This window comes from Coptis chinensis, chromosome 3 (assembly GCF_015680905.1).
Source record: "Coptis chinensis isolate HL-2020 chromosome 3, ASM1568090v1, whole genome shotgun sequence".
NCBI classification, from domain to species: domain Eukaryota; kingdom Viridiplantae; phylum Streptophyta; class Magnoliopsida; order Ranunculales; family Ranunculaceae; genus Coptis; species Coptis chinensis.
In genome coordinates, this window is record NC_141458.1 from 116,015,458 (window position 1) to 116,034,821 (window position 19,364).

The 19,364-nt window shown below is 36.8% G+C and overlaps 2 protein-coding genes, 1 long non-coding RNA gene and 1 pseudogene across 6 annotated transcripts; 2 read left to right on the forward strand and 2 right to left on the reverse strand.

Moving 5' to 3' along the window:
• Nucleotides 1–946: 946 nt before the first annotated feature.
• Nucleotides 947–1,522, forward strand: LOC147513344 (ethylene-responsive transcription factor CRF3-like). Its single transcript, XM_086598909.1, has one exon. It carries the CDS (start codon nt 947–949, stop codon nt 1,520–1,522), a length of 576 nt encoding a protein of 191 aa, XP_086455035.1.
• A 2,048-nt stretch (nt 1,523–3,570) lies between these two features.
• LOC147513345 (ubiquitin-conjugating enzyme E2-17 kDa-like) lies at nt 3,571–6,176 on the reverse strand. Its single transcript, XM_086596382.1, has 4 exons — nt 5,860–6,176; nt 5,255–5,382; nt 4,630–4,734; nt 3,571–3,915 (listed from the first exon to the last, which is right to left on the reverse strand). Exons 1-4 carry the CDS (start codon nt 5,927–5,929, stop codon nt 3,772–3,774), a joined length of 447 nt encoding a protein of 148 aa, XP_086452508.1. The 5' UTR covers nt 5,930–6,176; the 3' UTR covers nt 3,571–3,771.
• Nucleotides 6,177–13,099: 6,923 nt separating this feature from the next.
• Nucleotides 13,100–14,320, forward strand: LOC147513346 (uncharacterized; annotated as a pseudogene). Its single transcript, XR_015217374.1, has 2 exons — nt 13,100–13,244; nt 13,354–14,320. The product of XR_015217374.1 is annotated as an uncharacterized LOC147513346 (transcript).
• Nucleotides 14,321–15,290: 970 nt separating this feature from the next.
• LOC147513347 (uncharacterized) lies at nt 15,291–19,321 on the reverse strand. 3 transcript variants are annotated; one of them, XR_015215408.1, is made up of 5 exons: nt 18,742–19,321; nt 18,361–18,643; nt 18,080–18,167; nt 15,772–15,941; nt 15,291–15,600 (listed from the first exon to the last, which is right to left on the reverse strand). It is a non-coding gene; the product is annotated as an uncharacterized LOC147513347 (long non-coding RNA). The 3 variants fall into 3 exon arrangements; XR_015215409.1 differs by having other exon boundaries at nt 18,080–18,643; nt 18,753–19,321; XR_015215407.1 differs by having other exon boundaries at nt 18,080–18,643.
• Between the last annotated feature and the right edge of the window lie 43 nt (nt 19,322–19,364).

A 19,364-nucleotide genomic window follows, 5' to 3' on the forward strand; every position in this document is an offset into this window, starting at 1 on the left:
CATGTGTGCTATTCCGATATTTTATAAGGTAATTTAACATACAAAAGGAGGTTCAATAAGTCAAAATATAATTTATTGATAAATTTGTTGCCATAACTTTCTCAGCAAGTCACGTGATGGATATTGCTTATTCATTATCCGGATGCGGCGGTCCGTAGTATCTACAAGTTTTCAGCAGAATCTTCGATTGGGCGGTCAGTCAAAGAGAAAAATAATAGTGATACAACACTCTACACTCCAAGAACTATAATACATTGTTAAATTAAATGACTCACAATAGCCAAAATATTCAACACTCCATAGAAATTTTACAAGTGGATAACATGGAATAGTTTATGCAAGTTAATTTGGTAGACAGAAGTCCAAGTTATTTTTCTCGTTTATGAAATGAGTTGGAAATATTCCAACTTCGCTAAGTTTCCTATTTAGGCTGATTGATTCCTATTAAACAGGTTTTTTTTAGTGTTTCAAGTCCACCCCTTCTCTGCACATCTCTATCCCTTTTTCTCTATCTCAAAGTTAGTTTCTGTGTTTATTTGTTTTGTTCTTCTTCACATTTCGTTCCATTTTGCATAATTATTCCCCTTGGGAAACAGTTTGCATATTTTGTAATGTGTTTCTTGTGTACAGTTTGCATATTTTGTAATGTGTTTCTTGTGTACTTGACATAAGAAGTGGCCTTCACACCTTCCACCCGACACTGATTCTCCAAACAGTGGTTCCTTTATTTTCTTTTTAACATAAAGATAATTTTCTCTTACTTTTGTGCTCCTCTCCTTCATTTTTATCTTTTCGAAAAATTTCTTTTTATCTTTTTCCGGTCTAGTTTTTTTTTTTTACTTTATTCTCATTGAAAGCATATCTTTAGTGTTGTTCTAGTTTCCATCTGTTTTTCGTTACATGCTTTGAAATGTCATCATTTGAGATGGATGGAATTTTTTTAAATATGGATGAAGATTTGCTTGCTCCAATTAAATATTCCGAGCACCGAAATGTCACTACTTCTACTGAATTTATCAAACAATCTCGAAAATCTAGATATTCTGAAACTAGTAATGAAACCATGCGAAAAACTGTACGGATTTCTGTTACTGATGAAAATGCAACGGATTCAAGCAGCGACGAGGACGAGATATTTTCTAGGCGTCGCGTGAAGAAGTACATTAATGAAATCAACATTGAAACAAACTGTTTTAGAAATGTATGTAAGAGTACTGGATTTATTGGGAATGAAGACATCAAGAATGTGGTTGAAGAAAAAGAAGTGAGCGCGATAATGAAGCAATTCAACTTGGTTAATGGCGAGAAGAAGAAGTACCGCGGGGTAAGACAAAGGCCATGGGGAAAATGGGCTGCTGAGATTCGAAATCCATTTAAGAAAGCAAGAGTATGGCTTGGAACATTTGAGACAGCAGAAGAAGCTGCAATGATTTATGACAAGGCTGCAATATCAATACGAGGATCCAAGGCGAAACCAACTTTATTTCACCTATTTCTCCAACAAAACCCAAGCCAGAAATGAAAAGTTCTACGTGTGCATCGTCGACTGAGTCCCAAAATCATAATCTCTCTTCTCCAACCTCAGTTCTTCAGTTTGAAAAACAAAAGGAACCTCTGCAAAAACCCCTCCAAAACCCTGTTAAGAAAGAGATAAAAGAGGAGCTAAATTGCTGCGATTTTTCGGCCCCTTTAGATGCTCCATTTAGCGAAATATGGAGCGTTGAAGCTCCATCAATGCCAGAGTTCTTCTTTGAAGATTCCATGAACTTTTCTGGAAATTTAATCAAGACTGAGTTGTTTGCAGATGAGTTTGGAGCAGACACCTGTGTTGGTTCAACTGATAATTTCAGATTCGATTCTTGGTCGCCGTGGCACAAAGATTCTTTTCTGGAAATGGGCGATTTACTTAATTTTTGACTCCTTCATGGCTTGAATTTTTGGTTAGTCGGCATTGTTATCTGAGTGTGGGAAGAAAGAAAATGAAAAAAATCTGAATCCGATTTAGCAGAGATTAACATTTTTCAGTTCTCTGCCTTCAGTAGCTTTCGCGTTTGTTAACTTCTGTCTGGATTCTAAAATTGCGGGGCATACTCAATAGAGTTCAATGGAACACAGTTAAATGCATAGCTAAACAAATAAAGATTTCTCTTTTGTTTCCTTTTCTCTGATATATGATTTCTGTTTGTGGATAACGGCTTCAATTTTTGTAATTAATCAAACAAATGCAACTGGACTAAAGGAACGAAAATGAAACTAATTGCATTTTTGTGTTGCGGCTGTGTATCTGTTTTGCTACCTGGAAGTTGGAGTATTTGGAGTCATGCAACAGTCATTTTCATGCTGTTGCCAACTTTCCAAGATCTTTCTGGCAACAATAATTTCAAGGTCCAACAACTTGCAATTGGGAGTTGGGGAGAGTTCATGGGTTTTCTCACCGTTGCCATCAATTCAATGCTCCAAGAGTAGTTTTGGTATTCTTTACAACGAGTCTGTGTGTTGAAGAGTATTCAGAGGGATGTGCTAGTTCAATAGTTTTTGCAGACTGCAGTACTTGAAGTAACCAAGACCTTTTTGACTTTTCGTGTGACATGTTTATCATTTCTAATGGTTCATATTATATGTCCATAAGCGCACATCATAAAATCGATCTAAACATTCAAGGACTCTTCCATCCCTATCAAAATTCAGTAGAACACCTAACATTAAATCCCCCCAAACTCAGTGGGTACGCCTACATTTCTACCCTAAATTTACACACAACTCGCTTCTACTGGAATATGAACTCAGAGACAGTTCCCATGAAAAATCTCACCACATTGCCATTCCCAAAAGACTAATTGCATCATAGTAGCATCTCACTTTGTCGTGCTAATATATCCATGCTCCAAACCTGATTTACCAACACCATTGAAGATAATAATAGCTCCAAAACAAGCACAACAATCTTTAATTTCCTTCTCAAATCTCAAAGACATGGATCTTGGTTATGGGGTTTATGGGTTCAATCCAATACTACGTTCTAAGTTCTAACACTATGTAGGATGGGTAGAGGCTAGTGATACATCTACGGAAGAGAAATTGCTTCAAGGAAACACCAGCCAATCAGTACATAGCCAATTTACATCCTGCATTTCCTAACCAGATCATGTACTGAACTCAATCAGCAAACTGAGACTTAGCATCTCATCACAGTATATCCATGAGCTGGGGATCTGAGTGCACTCATTGGAAACCCAAGCCAATCAGTTACCCAACCTAAAATGCACGACGTAGATTGTCAAAACATCAGCTTCATTACTTCTCTTCCACAACGCTGCTTAGACAAACTGATGAAGTGCAGTGATTATATTTGAACACCCCACCATGTTAAAAGATAAGACCGGGATTTAGGGGTAAATGTTGATTTTCACCTAATTTTTCCAAGTCCTTGCTACTTGATAAATGGTGATAAAAAAATTTCTGTAATTTACACAACAAGGTAATAAATTACCCTAGTTCCCTCTCAAATCTATTATGTCCTTTAGGAGGGTAAGCGAAGAAAGCATCAAGCAATATCGTTGAACAAGGCAGTTACTTTCAACAAGGTTTGAAGACTGAAATCATCATAAAAGTAATCAAAAGTAGTCATTATGTTTTAGGGAGGGCAGACCTCTCCTTTTGCCCTATGACATTGAAGAAATGATGAGGGCAAATGACCTCTTAGTCATACATAGTAACGAAAGACTAATACAATAACATTAAAGAGATCTCTCCACATACATACGCACCACACTATCCCATTGCGTATTTCTGGGTCCAGCTCCAAGCAGTTGTCTCATACTTGCTCCGGTCTGTCTTGTACATGTGAGCAATCTCTGGCACTAATGGGTCATCAGGATTTGGATCCGTCAACAGAGAGCAGATTGAGAGCAATACCTGAAAATGAAAAGGGAATTGCTACTCACTAAAACAACAATAATAACACAAGGAACTGAGGAAACTGAGAACTTCGATATGACAATAAGACAAACACCTATCAAATAATTTGAAATTTACCAAAATTTAGACAAGCTACAAAACAGACAAAAGATTTAACCGATCAGATAACGACCAACTGTTTCTCAATATAATAGCCACTACTATCTTATGTTGAAATTTGGTTTCAAAAATTAATTGGCTATTTTAAAAGATGAGATGCCAAAAATAATGACACATAATGTAATATATTTGAAAATTTGAAAATAAGGCATAGCATGACAATATTAGTCATTATCATGAAAGAATTGAGTTCGCAACAGGATCCAACATATCTACAAATATCACTTAATGTATATATAGGGGCCCCATATATATATATATATATATAGTGGAAACCAATTCCAATTATATAACGGTTGATATATACCAGCATGACAGACAATGGATTTGGAAGCACAGACTAATGACAACCACATAAATCATCTAAAATTTTCCAACACAACGAACTTGGGTTTTTCGAGTTATCTTTTATTTTTCTGCTCTTATTTAGAAGTATTTACACCACAGACCGAGTTCCTGGTTAAGGAACTCAGGTGGTGTCTTGTACATGTGAAAAGTTATAATTTTTCATTTGTTTTACATGTGAAAAGTAGGTTAGATTTGAAAACGAACCTTTGAAATGGTCAGGGCAGGGCTCCATTGCTCCTTCAAAATATCAAGACAGATGCTGCCATTGCTGTTGATGTTTGGATGAAAAACTTTTGTCCTGAATGCAACCTGCAGAAATGCAACAATGATACGAGAGGCTTCATACATAATCGTACTAGCAGGAATATATGGCATGTGTCATGATCATAAACTCAACAACTTTCCACCAATATAGAGGAGGGTTAACAAAATATTCGTATTATTCACTGAAATGATGCTCAGAGGATCCTAAGAAATCATCTTAGACCCTCGGCTGATGGCAGAAAATAACAACAAAGTAAGTTACTTCAATAACTTTCCACCAATATAATGAGGTTTAACAAAACATTAGGCATTGCAATTTCAAGGATTTTACTTCACACTTCTTCCTTTCATCATGTTATACACGTGTGAATTAGCCTATAATATAATACAACCAAAAATCCTTCAACAAACTTGGAAACAGAGGTACACACTAAAAACTAAAACTCAAGTCAATTTTTTTAAGTAACAGGTGATGGAGAACAATATAACATACAGCTTAAGTGTTATACAAACAAAATCTTAGTATATGCATAAGCTGCTAAAGTCACTTGGGCTGCAACCTTACCTTTGGTGGTTTAAATGGATAATCTGGAGGAAAATGAATCGTGACTAAAAAGACACCACCGGCATATGGACTGTCCGGAGGACCCATAATTGTTGCTTGCCAATGGAACATATCTTCTGCAACAGGACCTACACAATATAAACACATTCAACCACATGAACAAACTATATGCTAAAAAAATATCATTCGTCACACGTGACCTATTAATAATTGAGAGAAAAATTATTTTTCAACTCTCCATATACCTTTTCATTCTTTGATCTATTAACTAATTCAAAGTGTTGCTAACAATCTCACTTATCACTTCTCAGCTATTTGAGAACGACAAAGTCACCAGTTTATAAAAGTCTAATACAATGTGTAAATCTAAACCTTCAATATCCATATCCTCGTTGATACAATACAGAGGAAAGTCTTGGACTTTCCTGAAAACAAAAGTGAACACCACATCCTTGTAATAAAAGAGACCACCACTCAATTCCACAGCCGTAACAACATAAATTAGAATTCCGCATAAAAACATGCAAATTCAACAAAGGACTTATTTATTATTATAATATTTATCTAAAACACAAAAAATTTGTAGATCGAACATAAAAAAATACCTGCGCTGCATGACGTAGGAGGATCTTTCTGAAGATCTTTGAGTTCCTTCAAAATACGTTTCGAAGCCATCGAGAACAAACCAAAAAAAAAAAAAAAAAACCTAGATCGAAGAAGAAGGAGAGAGAACGACTTATTCTAGTTTTAAACTATTTTTCGAAAACTCTCCTTCCTTTTCGATTGCCTTATAATAAAATTTGAGGACCTTCCAACTTCGACGAGAGGAAAACGGAGGATTTGAAGATTCAGGGAATGAGAAGTTTATAAAGGCAAACTTAGGGGGTCCCACCATGCGTGTTGTAACCGGTTGGCTTTCTGCTGTCATTCATTACTTTTTGCTTATTTTATACCATGGACTACTTACTTATCCGGTTTGCGGTAACCCCGTTCCTATTACGCAATAATTGATGCAGATATTAATGCCCCACTTAAAAAGAGTTTTATAGCAAACTGAAAAATTGGCACTTGTAATCAAAGACCAAAATATCACCGATATATCTGATATATATTATTTATTTGGTACACCAATATCGATATTTTTGATATATATCCATCGAATATTAAACTTTTTTTTCTGATATATATTGAAATTTTCAATATAAAATTTTATATCACCGATATATACAATATTTATGATATATATTATTTGATTTTTTGACCATTTTTTAATATAAATCGACATTTCTGATATTATATTTCCAATATATCCAATATCTATATAATAAGCTAAGGTTTTATTTGGCGCTACAGGACAAAATAATAAACAAAGGACGGTCAAGATCTTTTTAGACAAATCTAACGGCTGTGCAAAACCCAACAATTTCTCTTTAGAAAAACCCCTTCCTTTCTTCTCCAACAAAGCGAATTAAACCCCAACAATTTCTCTTCCCCTCTTTGAAAGCAAGGTGCTTTAAACAAGAAAAATCGAAAAATTTGAACCTTTTTCGATTCAAGTAAAGATAAAATCTGAATCTGAACCTTTTGATCCGAAATCAACCTTTTCGATTCAAGTAAAGATGAAGGGTTGAATATTCATTGATATGCTATTATCCCCTGGTCGAGAGAGTACGATACATCGGTGTAAAAGATTGAGTGGGATCTGTGAGGTTGGTTATAGTAGCTGCTTGAGTACGAACTTATCATCCGAATTGAAGAAGGAAGAAGGAAGTAGCTGCTTTCAAAGTCTTGACCAGTCGCGACTCCCAGTCACTAAGTTACGAAGGAGCAACACTTGAGGGAAAGAATTGATGTTGTGATTACCAGCATTTGAATTTGAATTTAATTTCACCTAACAGTCCCCCCTTTTCTTCATAACCTGGTCTTGAACCAATAAAGGAGGAATAATAGGGCCACAACCAAAGAGAGAGTTGTCAACAAGCCTTAGTGATCTTTTGGCATAGACTTCATTTGTGAGGTTGGTAAGAATTTTGTATTTGATGTATGTGTTCTGTATATCCATGAGATAAACTGAGTTGTTTTCACATGTTCTTATGGAGCTATTAATTAAAAAAAAAAAAGGTAGCCATTATTACAAAGTGGGATTTTACCAAAAGGAAACTTCAAAATAGAACCTCCACATGTTTGTTTGGAGCACACGGTTGTAGTAATAGCTTATTGAGTCGTTGGTGGTGGTGTTATTGACCGAGTTAATTGTTTGGAAGAGAGTTGAGAAGCGAAAGATGATTTGTTTTAGGGTTCATGGGTTACTTAGGAGTTAGTGTTTTGAAGTATACCGATGTGCGTGGTTTTGTTCATTGCTTTTAATGTCGCTACATATATGTGATATTAGGAACTCATTCCATGCGCTTCGTACAAATAAGTACGTGTAAGTTGTATGAGATAGGTAGTAGGTACATAGGCATTTGTTGTTTTGAATGTTGTTATTCTAATTTGTGCGTAGTCACCATGGACCAATAGAGAACAGTGTTGATGCATTGGGCAAGGCCGTGGGATCATATTCAAAACAAATGGTTGACAAAGTTAAGTTATGTTAATTCTTGATATCATTATTGTCTTCCCCAGTTATATTTGTTTAGTTCTAAATAAAAGTATCAATACATAATATATTCTTATTGTTTTCCATTTAATTTTATCTAATTTTCATGTCATTTTGTGGTGCTTAGGTTGTCAGTATAGAAATAAAATCTTTAGCATTTTAGATGGTTGCAGTCTAAATTTATTCACACTTCTTTTATTCCTTTAGTGCCTCATATTGGTTGGCATTGTAAACACTTGGAGAGCCTACTAGGATTTTTGAGAGAATTCAATTTCAATTGTCAATCTCAAGACAAGACCAATTTTGGGTGAATTTGAGGGTTTATTGTCCTACCACTGCTCGACTCTTTGGCACTTGCATTTGCTCTTTGGAAATTGCAAAGCATAATATATTTTTTTCTTTTAATGGCACGATGATATCATCAAGATGATCAAGAAATCTCTTGCAAAAGTGCCAAAAACACCTCCGGTTAGTGTGGTTTTAACGTAAGTAGTCATAATCCCTTTCGACTCAATTTTGTTTCTAATTCATTCATCACAAAAATATTCCAGGTATAATATTTCACCCGCTTTTGTCCAGTTACATATCTATCATTATATTGATTGTTTGTTATTTACGGGAATCGAAATGTCATTTGAATATTGTCTATCATGAAAATCAGTCTATTACAACATTGTTTGAACTTAATTTGATTTTTTGTTCAGGAGGATATTCATAAGCTTCTCTTGAGTTTCACATAAGTTGGTTAGAAATCCCCTAAACCAATATTTCAGGTATAATATTTAACCCGCTTTTGTTCTCGAACTCCCTTATTAAACCATCATTTCAATTATTATACCATTTAACTTTCTCGCATAATTTCCTTCCTAGGCAATCATGGTGAAAGAGCTTAATTCAAGCCGCAAGAGAGCGAATTGCAACAAAGATGAAATACTATTATATGTGATTTCACTTTGTCTATCACACACATATATTTGTTCACACATATATATTTGTCCAGTTACATATCTATCATTATATTGATTGTTTGTTATTTTATTTAGTACAACTATATCAACATATTAACGGGTGTATCTTAGGTCGGCGACTTCATTACCACAAACCGAGAAATGAAAGAGAGGGAAAGGAGTTAATTCACACAATCAATTCCACAAAGACGACATCCCCGTTACGCCTCCCAATCCGATATATGTGCCTCCCCATCAAGATATATGCTCGCCCCCAATTTAGTATATGTGCCTCCTAATCAAGATCTACTCCTTCTCCATCCGATGTGCCTCATAATCGAAGATATACTCCTTCTCCATCGGTTGTGCCTCATAATCGAAGATCTACTCCTTCTCCATCTGTTGTGCCTCATAATCGAAGATCTACTCCTTCTCCATCGGTTGTGCCTCATAATCAAAGATCTAATGCAGCTCCTAATAGACTATCTGTTGTGCCTCCCTAATCGAAAAATTTCTGCAGCTCCCAATAGGCTATCACATTTGTGCCTCCTAATCGAAGATCCACTACGCAGTTCTCACTAGGCTATATGTTATGCCTCCTAATCGAAGTTTTATTACGGTTCCCAATATGTTATCTGTTGTGCCTCCCACCAAAGATCTATTGCACCTCCTAATCGAGATCTCGCGTTACAACGCCTTCAAGAGAAAGGGAAATGCAAGTGCCTCTAAATCACGATCAAATTACTATAGCACAACAAAATCGGAGAGATGAGAGAAAAAAGATGTTATGTCCGATTACATTGCAGATTCCTTTAAGAAGACGAGGTCAACGCATCAAGTTCAGGTCATCTTCATCAATGTATGATATCTCTTACGAGAAAAGCCAACCTCCACACAAAAGATGTAACAATGCAAAGTTGTGAGAATAACACTATGTAAGTTAAAACTTAAATTCTCACTCTTATGTTAGGTTTCAACATATCGTAAAATGTGATATATCATAGGTCTATTTTTGCAAAGATCATGATATGACTAGATTTGACGAAAGTGAAGAAGAAATTCTTAATTCTCATAGAGGTCATGCGCTTCCAGCCCAAAATCGCCACTTTTTGGGAAAGATGGATGTTCTTTGTCCATTTTGTTCGCCCTTCATTGAAAGATGAACAGTTATCGAAATCAAGGCGAACCGACCTTTTATTTGGAACTTGTTTACAAAGAAAAGTTAAGCTACCGCTTCTTTCTCCACTGCCTCCGCACTTAAATCTTTATTCAAGGATCTAATAAACGTGCAAGATTATTCCGCGGCGATTCGGCAATACAATGTGTAATGCCTTTACCGGTCCTTTGGTTGTAAATTTAACGATCGTGGTGTTACATGGACGTGGTCCTACCTCATTCATCGTTCATGGAGAGTCATGGCATCAAATCGGTTCATTGTTGCCCGATCCAGGGATGGAACCTAAGTTTTCACAACTTTATATTTATGATCCCCTAGCTGCTTTGGATCACCGCCACAATCGTAATCCGAATTTGTCAAGGGAAGTGTTGAAAACCGCATAAGAAACTCTTTTGCGCACCCACAAGTTTTGTGATATCTATAAGCAAGCATTTAAGGTTTTAACTGAAAATGCTTCGAGAATAACAATGTTCCGTCCATCTACACTATGATCCGCGCTGGATAGATGAAGGTACAACCTTCCGGATAACCGATGAGATTGCGGTGATATTGCCCGGAGATGGGAGTAAGGTTGATGCCATGCGATATTGTACTTCCGCTTGAGAGGAGGGCATGAGTTGGAACGGATAAGCGAATGTCATCCCGCTTTATTTGCCTTTGCATTATGTTCTTCGTTTCCTTATGGGGATTTGGGTTGGTCACCGATTTAAAGTTGTGGGACGTCAAGAGAAATGCTCCAAGCAATGCAAGACTCACCCAATTATTGTATTACGCCTACCGCTTGTTTGAACGACCCACGAGTACTCATCCATCTTGCCGGGTAAATTGTTGCATGAATTTTTGGTTGATGCTTGGGCTGCATATGAACGAACCGTCTGCGATACATTAGACTAAATCAAGACACCATCCGTTCGATGTGTACAAGTGCTTCGGATGTTGCACTTGAGGGATTAAGTCCCATCAAATTGGCCAACGGTTCATTTTGCCTTCCTCGCATGTTGGAAGTCCAAGGCACATGTACGAGATTTTTCGGATTCAATGGCTATCACCCGGCACTATAAGCACCCGGATATTTTTCTTACGGTGGACCGCAAACCCTAATTGGCGTGAAATTAAAGATGCGCTCAAGGAACACCAAACTTCGACACTTCGCCCGAAATAGTTGCACGGGTATTCGAAATGAAACGAAAAGCAATTATGAAAGAAATCTTGAAGAATGATATCTTCGGTCGGTGGTTGCATATGTCTATACCATTGAATTTCGAAAAATGGCGGTCTTCCACACATGCATTGCCTTTTATTTCTTGCACATGATGACAAGATCCAAACAGCAGTGAGCAAGTTGATAAATTTGTATGTGTTGAATTCCCGGACCACTCGACACCCACCCCCGCATTGTTTGAAACAAAGGAAGAAGTGCATGGTTCATGGCCCCGTGGTGATCGAGATCCGAGTGCTTCATGTATGGAAAATGGTCGATGCACTAAAAGCTATCCAAAAGAGTTTGTGGAGGAAACAATTATGGATAAAAAAGGGTACTCCATTTACCGGCTTGCGACAATCGGCAAGAAATATTTTGTGAAGAGGAAGAATAAAATGGTTAAAGTTGATAATGGAGATGTTGTTCCTTACAATGCATATCCATCTGAAATGTTTGATCGCCATATCAATGTTGAAGTTTGTGCATCGTGTCAAGCTTTTGTTAAATATATTAACAAGTACATCTACAAAGGTTATGACAAAGCAACAAGGTGGTGGCAGGAACAAATGATGAGATTCAAATAATATATCGATGCAAGGTATATTGGACCAACGGAAGTCGTATGGCATCTATTTCAAAATCCAATGCATAAAGAGTTTCCAAGTGTCCAACGATTGGCTTCATTTGGAAGGTATGCATAGGGTTGTTTTCAATAGCAAAGAGCCCATGGATGCAATTCTTGCCCGAAAGAAGAGACCAAACTTCAACAACACGACAGACTTTCTTTAAAGCGTTGTCTTTCAAGATCCGGATGCACGCAGCATATACCTATCAAGAGTTTCCACGACACTATGTTTTCCACAAAGACTCTCAAGAGTGGACTCCTAGGACTCGGGGACCTTCCATTGGTAGGATGTATTTTGCAAGCCCCAATGCCGGGAGAGGTTTTATCTACGTTTGCTACTTATCATTTGTAAAGGGCCTACCTCCTTTGCATATCTTTATAAAGTCGGTGATACCGCGGTATGCACATACAAAGAAGCATGTATTGCCCCGTGGGCTGTTGGAAGCTGATGATGAGTGGATACAATGCCTAGAAGAGGCGGCGATAATGAAAACTGGATATCAACTACGGAGGTTGTTTTGTGTAATTCTTTTAGAGTGTCATCCGTTACGACCAGATCTACTTTGGAGCAAATTTGCATCGAGTATATGTGATGATCTTGGACACTGGCTTCGAACAAAGCACGACATCCCAGATCCAACTGATGAGCAAATAACAGATTACGGCTTATATCTGGTGGAACAAATCCTTTTAGAATCTGGGAAGACATTGGAAGATTTCCGCCCATGCCAAAAGCAAAAGGAGGATTGGAGCAAAATTGTTGGCAATAGGCTCATTTGGGAGCAACGCCAACTTCAAAGATGAAGGCATAGGAGAAGAGGCGCAGTTGATGTGAGTCGCCTTAATGCCGAACAACTTCATGCTTATATCGGCCGGGATCGATTCAAGATATGGTGGTGACAAGGGCAAACTTTTTTTTGAATGGAGCGGTACAGTGGAAAAAACTTTTTGTATAATACAATTGCAAAGGCGCGCAAGAAGGGGTCTTATTGTCATCATGGTGGCATCATCGAAATTGCATCTCTATTATTGTCCGGTGGACGACCGCTTCATTCTACATTTAAAATTCCAATTGATGTGATGGATACCACTTTTTGCGGCTTCACTAACATTCCGACCTTGGCGACCTATTTAAAGAAACAAAACTAATTGTTTGGGGACGAGGTGCCCATGCAACATAGATACTGTGTTGAGGCTGTGGATAGAACACTTCAAGATATTTGTGGAAACAAGAAGATATTTGGTGGTATCACTACGCTCTTGGTGGTGATTTTCGAAACAAACACTTGTTATACCGTTAGGCCAGAGAGAGCAATTTGTTGGTGCATCACTACGGCGCTCTTTCCTTTGGAGTTATTTAGAAGTTTTGCACTTGGTACAGAACATGCGGCTTGAAATGGCAGAGTCCGAGAATGTCGAATTCGCCGATTTTTTGTTGGAGGTGTGCTACTAATGCCTTCTAATTAGAATGTTTTTTTCTCCATTAGTTCCATATATAAACGAACTATTTTAGAAACTAATGAATTCATTTTTTGCTTTGATTCATTTAGATTGGTTCAAATCCCAAAGAATGCGTACAATTGCCGAATGGAATACGCAAGTGTACCAATATCCAAGAACTCATCTTCTCTGCTCTCTATCCCCAATTGGATGTTATGGACACACCATCTCCAAATTTCTTAACCCGATCGCACTATTCTTGCGCCCGTAATGATGATGTGAGTGCAATTAATGAGGTTGCACTGAATTTGTTTCCCCGGTGAAGCTTGAGTATTTGGCTGCAGATAAAATCATCGAAGATGATATTGATAATCCAAGTGGGGCTCACTATCCCACCGAGTTTCTGAACTCCCTCGACCCTTCTAGCTTACCACCTTTCAATCTCAAGTTAAAACCTGGATGCCCTATAATGTTGCTCAGGAACATAGCACCTAAAGATGGGCTTTGCAATGGGACACGACTTATGGTGCTTCAATGTGCGAGTAAAGTCCTTCAAGCCAAAATTTTGACTGGAGAGAAAGCTGGAAATCCGGTACTCATCCCAAGAATATCTCTGGCTCCCTCAAATGCAGAGTTGCCTTTCAAACTATCAAGACGACAATTCCCTGTTCGACTAGCTTATGCCATGACAATTAATAAGTCGCAAGGCGGTCCGATGAAATATGTTGGCATTGATTTGAGGACACCGGTTTTCAGTCATGGGCAACTCTATGTGGCCATGTCCAGATGTACTTCTTCAAAAAGAATATCAGTTTTTCTTCCACCTAATGCAAGAAATTGTACTACAAATGTCGTATACCCAGAAGTTCTTCTCTAAAGACATCGATACCAATGAGAAAAGGCAAGTGAGAAATTAAAGAATGTTATTTTTATTGATTTAGAAAATAAAGAATATATTGTATCCATATATATGCTATGTAAGTTTTTATGATAGTTTTTTTTTGTTGATGATAGCGTGGATACTTAAAAATAAGAATAGAGATTATTTTATTTTGAAAACCATCTCTTTTGTAAACAATATGCTAAATGTATCAAGTCTAAAAAAATCATGTGTATGTGGTTTGTTTGCAGTACCAAGTTAAATTGCCATAATTTTTCAAATGCTGACATGATTGTAGTCTTTGCTCCATGGCGGATTTATCCATATGGTAGCGAGAATGGTGTGAACGAGATGCATAGAGAGGAGAATGAGAGAAATGAGGAACTTCGATAAGTGGAAGTGGAGTTTATTTATTTTATTTTATTTTTCCTTTCGTTACTAGAATTAGCCCCATGTGAAAAATTATGCAAAGTCTTCTTTACTGTTTAATGAGTTGTCTTTTAGTTTTAGAAGTAATTTGTGTTATGTATAAATATGAAATTATATATTTTGGTATGGTTGATCTATGAGAATTGTATTGTTTGATTTTCGTGGGTTATGACAGATTTAGGTTTTGAAATGTTGAAAATACAAAGGAGACTCTGGATTTTTTTATTTTTTTAAAAAAAAAATGATGATGCTCTTAATTGAAGACTCTCTCCCTTTATTTTCATCATTCTCATTCTGATATGTATTAAATTAATGAATGTATAAGAGTATGTGTAATGAGTTATTGGTTTGTGAGAAATGAAATGTATAGAATTGCAATAATTAAACTCACTTGAGTATGCGTATGAAATGATTATGAAGTATAAAACTGTTGGAAATGGTTATATCATCGATACAATGCTACCATAGAGATGGTCTCTCTTGGGGTGTTGTTCAAAAGCAATGTGTCTAGAGTGCCGACTGGCACGGGCATTCACTAGTTTTAAATAGTTTGTACTGGTCACAAAAAAATATAGATATATCCCATATATATTAGTTTTTGGGTACACCGATATATTGACCGATATAGATATTTTGGTCCTTGCTCGTCAACTTAGCTTGGAGATATGATGAGTATATTTGGTTAGTTATGACTTTTCAAAGTCAGCAAAAGAATGGCAAGGATTACAACATTGTACGTGAGCGCCCCAAATCATATGCATATCTACATTGGTTTTAGTTTTTTAGTCGTCAAAAGGAACAATTTAAAAGCCGAACACTAACACTTGTTGGCTCTTGAGATCTTGAATTTCTTCACTGTGCTTACAAGTTACAAACACAAAATGTAAGCAACTTCAGTACGTGCATGGAAGTCAGAATAAATGGAAAAAGAAGCTGTTTAAAGCTTACTGCCAAGGAACATCTCCCACCACCAACCAATCACCTTCCTTGTCTTCATATACTAAGAGATGATCATCATTGTCACTTTGTACATTATCAATATCCGGCACTGTTTAAAAGGTGTGAAATAAAGGAAGAACATATAAGTTATTAATAATAATTGGTAAAAAAAACCTATGGGATTATTAATCTGTTAATACTAGCGAATCAAACTCCAATGCAGATAATCAATCACCTCTCCTTCCCTTCATATACTAGCGAATCAAACTCCAATACTTACATTGGATATTGAGGGTCTTGAACGTGTGACAAATAGTTCCTATTAGGGCATCGTAGTTCTGGTGCGCGAGCATATCAACTTTCCTGCCAATTTGATTTCCTTCCATGTAGACCTTGACAAAGAAAGTAGGTTGAGATATTATTGGCGGGCAGTAATCTACTTCGTCATCCCTACAGTGAAAAATAAAGACCAATTAGTACATGAATCCTATCCTTTTGGCGAATTCAAAAACTAAAGAATCAATTAGCATCAACCATAAACCTAACAATAGTTGAATTCATAAAACTTAAAATAGGAACTGTCCACGCTCTAGGTTCTATTGCACATAGGCACCATAATAAGAAACCATCTCAGGGAGAATCCAAACAGGGAATTGTCCTACGTTCCACTATGAACTATACAATTTTGTCCTTCAACAAATATCTGTGTTTCTTACTACTGTAAGTAGCATGGGTTGTAACTCCCCACGTGCGCTTTAGTAGGTACACCACACAACCTAACAAAATCACTTCTCATCTAGAGACTTGTAAGACAATAGCAACCAGCACACAACTTGTTTAGCAAGTTCTTGGAAACTTCATGTTTAGTAGGCTCTTTAGAAACTTAGCATTCATTTAAGCGAAAAAAGAAAGGAAAATATAGAAAAAGAAAAATCATGACAAGAAACAGTGTACCTTTTCCCTTCACACTTATAATTTACCAGGTTGTTCTTGATATATCAAATAAAATTTGAAATAGGTAGAGAAATTCAATCCGAACAAAACAATGCAGAGTCGTCAAGCTGTAAGATTCTGCCAAGCACTTCCTGTTGGAATTCGTCATTGTACTGAAAGCAAAAAAAGTTGATACAGATATGATACCCTTTTCTCACCAAAAGACATCATTGATCTCAACTGTCTAAACTAAAGTGGGTACTGATTTTTTTTTGGGTGGAAAGGTACTGAAAATAGATGACACACAAGCTCTATTCCTGAAAGATAAATAGTTATCTGTTCCAATACTGCGACACCTCATGTTTAATAGTAAATTAGAGGTTCTAAACTAAGGAGAAACTTGAACTTGAAAGTCTGCAAGGAGTAATGTGGTAATGTAAATGACGAATTTAATAGAAAAGCAATCCCTTTTTCTCTTTCATACGCTCGCACAGCCAGTTGCAATGAGCAATGCTAATGCTTTTGTTTACTTCAACAGATGTTGAATAGCAACTGTTGCACAGAAAATTCAGTATCTTCTGGTGGATGTTAACAGAATGATGTAACTAATAATGTATGCCAAAAGACCTTATTTATTTCATTCCTTTAACATCCACCAATCTCATCGAGAAATCAATCCACTTTGAGTATTTTGTACCATCAGTTCTACACTAATGAAAAGAAACAATGAAAATGATATCATTGCGTTGATGAGTAGCTTGCATGCACCTTGAATTTGAAGAGTTGGCTGCATGTTGAGAGGAAGCTGAAAGGCTTACCCCAAGACTTATATCTATGCCAGAATCCGTCATTGGTTGAAGTGAAAATGATTCAGACGAGAGAGAAGGGTGGCTGCAGCTACTGTTAATCGGTGAAGAATGACCAGTTGTCGACTTGTTGTCAGTTTTAGGCTTATATATAACTTAATGGGGAGGCAAAACTTCAATGAGGGATATCGGTGTTTAAGTCATTCGATTGACCAACATGGAGTGTGAGAGTGTAATAAACACAAGTCACCATCTCAGTTCATTCTTTATAGGTAGACAAGTTTTTTGTTTTCAAGTCTAAAGCTATCTATTTCTAGCTCCATGAAACACACGCTTAATTAAGCCAAGCATCCATTCAATAATATGCATTCATTCTTGTTACCACGTGGATAGTAGTCACAATCATAACTATATTGATCTATCTGCATTGCACACAAAGACAGTTGAACTCTGTTCCTTACAATAATGATCTAGTGACAAAATTAAAGCACAGATGAATTTTGGTGAAAGATTGGATGGCATACTTAGTTCTTCATTAATTGGAAACTCTGAGACTTAATAGAGTGCCTTTCATCAAGGGTGTGTGTCATTTTATAGCGCCAATGCTGATTAGAATTCGACAATCAAACTCATATACATACTTTATATTTAATTCAATGGAACTGAGGCCTACATATTCACAGGCCACTAAGGAAAATCATTGCTACCAATTTCATCAAAATCCCCAAGCCTTCTACAATATTCCGGGTATTTTAAGAATACAACACAAAACTACATCATTCGCCAAAACACTACCCTTACTGGAATCTGCCAATCATGGACATCATTGAAAAGCTTCAAAAGTCTAACCTGGTTTATCATCCCAATTAATGAAAGCTCCAGAGATATTCAATGCCCTTCCAGTCAACTGATGAGCCAAATAGAACCCAAGCTCCCCCTACATGCACAACAAGATTATCAAATTAATGGTAGCTTGTTACGTGTCAGAATATATTTCAAGGATAATTTTCTAATAGAGAAGTAAGAAGTAAAGTGGTGTCCTAAAAGAAAGAAAAGATCTGCAGGCTTATGGAAATCCTGCAAGCATTTAAAACAATAACTGTGAGCATCTGTTTAGTATGTTCAAAGACCTTCGCAGATAGAAGAATGCATTATGATTAGTGTAGCCACTTTAATATACTCATAGTTTATGCGGTGTCTGACTTCTCATAGTTGGGAATGCCTCAGATATATGAGATTCTGCTGCGCATCAGATGTCTGGACTCGTCATGGGTATGAGGTGTGGATTGGCATAAAGTATATTTACCAATTGAAGGTGACCCAGAGCAAGGCAGCAATTTGGGATGGCTAACAAATGGTTTTTGTCAAGTATGCAATATTTTCTCCAACGGATGCTAAGAACAGAACAGGTTCCTGCATCACCAATTCACCATTTGAAAGATGAAAAAAAAAAGTATAAAAATGGTCGACAAGTTCTATTAGAACAACAAAAAGGCATGTCGAAAGTCTACCATGTTCTTACAATAATATCCATGCTCTGCATCTGGATGATATTACTCAATTCACTAAAGAAGGTAACACTAGCCCGTTCACTCTTATCAAATGTTCGAACATCCTATCCTCACACTATTATCCAGCCTCTGGTTGGTTGCGAACCGCAACTAGGAAAACTTCAATGCTTATTTTACCCCTCACCATCAAATCTCATAGAATGTGCCAATAGCTATAGAATTCTACTTTTTCCAGCACCACTAGGAATGATTAGGGATGTTACTGTTTTACATTTTCGTGTCAATTTAAGACCACTCGGGACTTCCACATCAGGTCTCACAGGATAAGAGAACGGGCCCGTGTTGTCTCCATAATGAATTAGGTATTATCGCACAGATGCAAAGCATGGATATTATGGTAAAACATGTAAATGGTGTCACTTAAACAAATCTTGCATATATTTGCATTCAAATTAAGTAACGAAAGAATCAACTGCATCACTTGAACAAATCCACATACTAAGTAAGATGCACTAGTACAAAACTACATACATCTTGCGTACTTCTTGGAAACACATTGCATAATTAAAAGTCATACTATGATAAGAATGATTAAACCACCATCGCCTTAGGATATCATATAG

Bases quoted from the DNA above. Each gene is read 5' to 3' on its own strand.
- LOC147513344 (XM_086598909.1), top strand. From the start codon at position 947: ATGGATGAAGATTTGCTTGCTCCAATTAAATATTCCGAGCACCGAAAT.
- LOC147513345 (XM_086596382.1), bottom strand. From the start codon at position 5,929: ATGGCTTCGAAACGTATTTTGAAGGAACTCAAAGATCTTCAGAAAGAT. The intron at 5,383-5,859 runs GTATTTTTTTAT...TATATTGTGTAG, and splicing joins TCCTACGTCATGCAGCGCAG to GTCCTGTTGCAGAAGATATG. The intron at 4,735-5,254 runs GTAAGGTTGCAG...GCATTTCTGCAG, and splicing joins ATCCATTTAAACCACCAAAG to GTTGCATTCAGGACAAAAGT.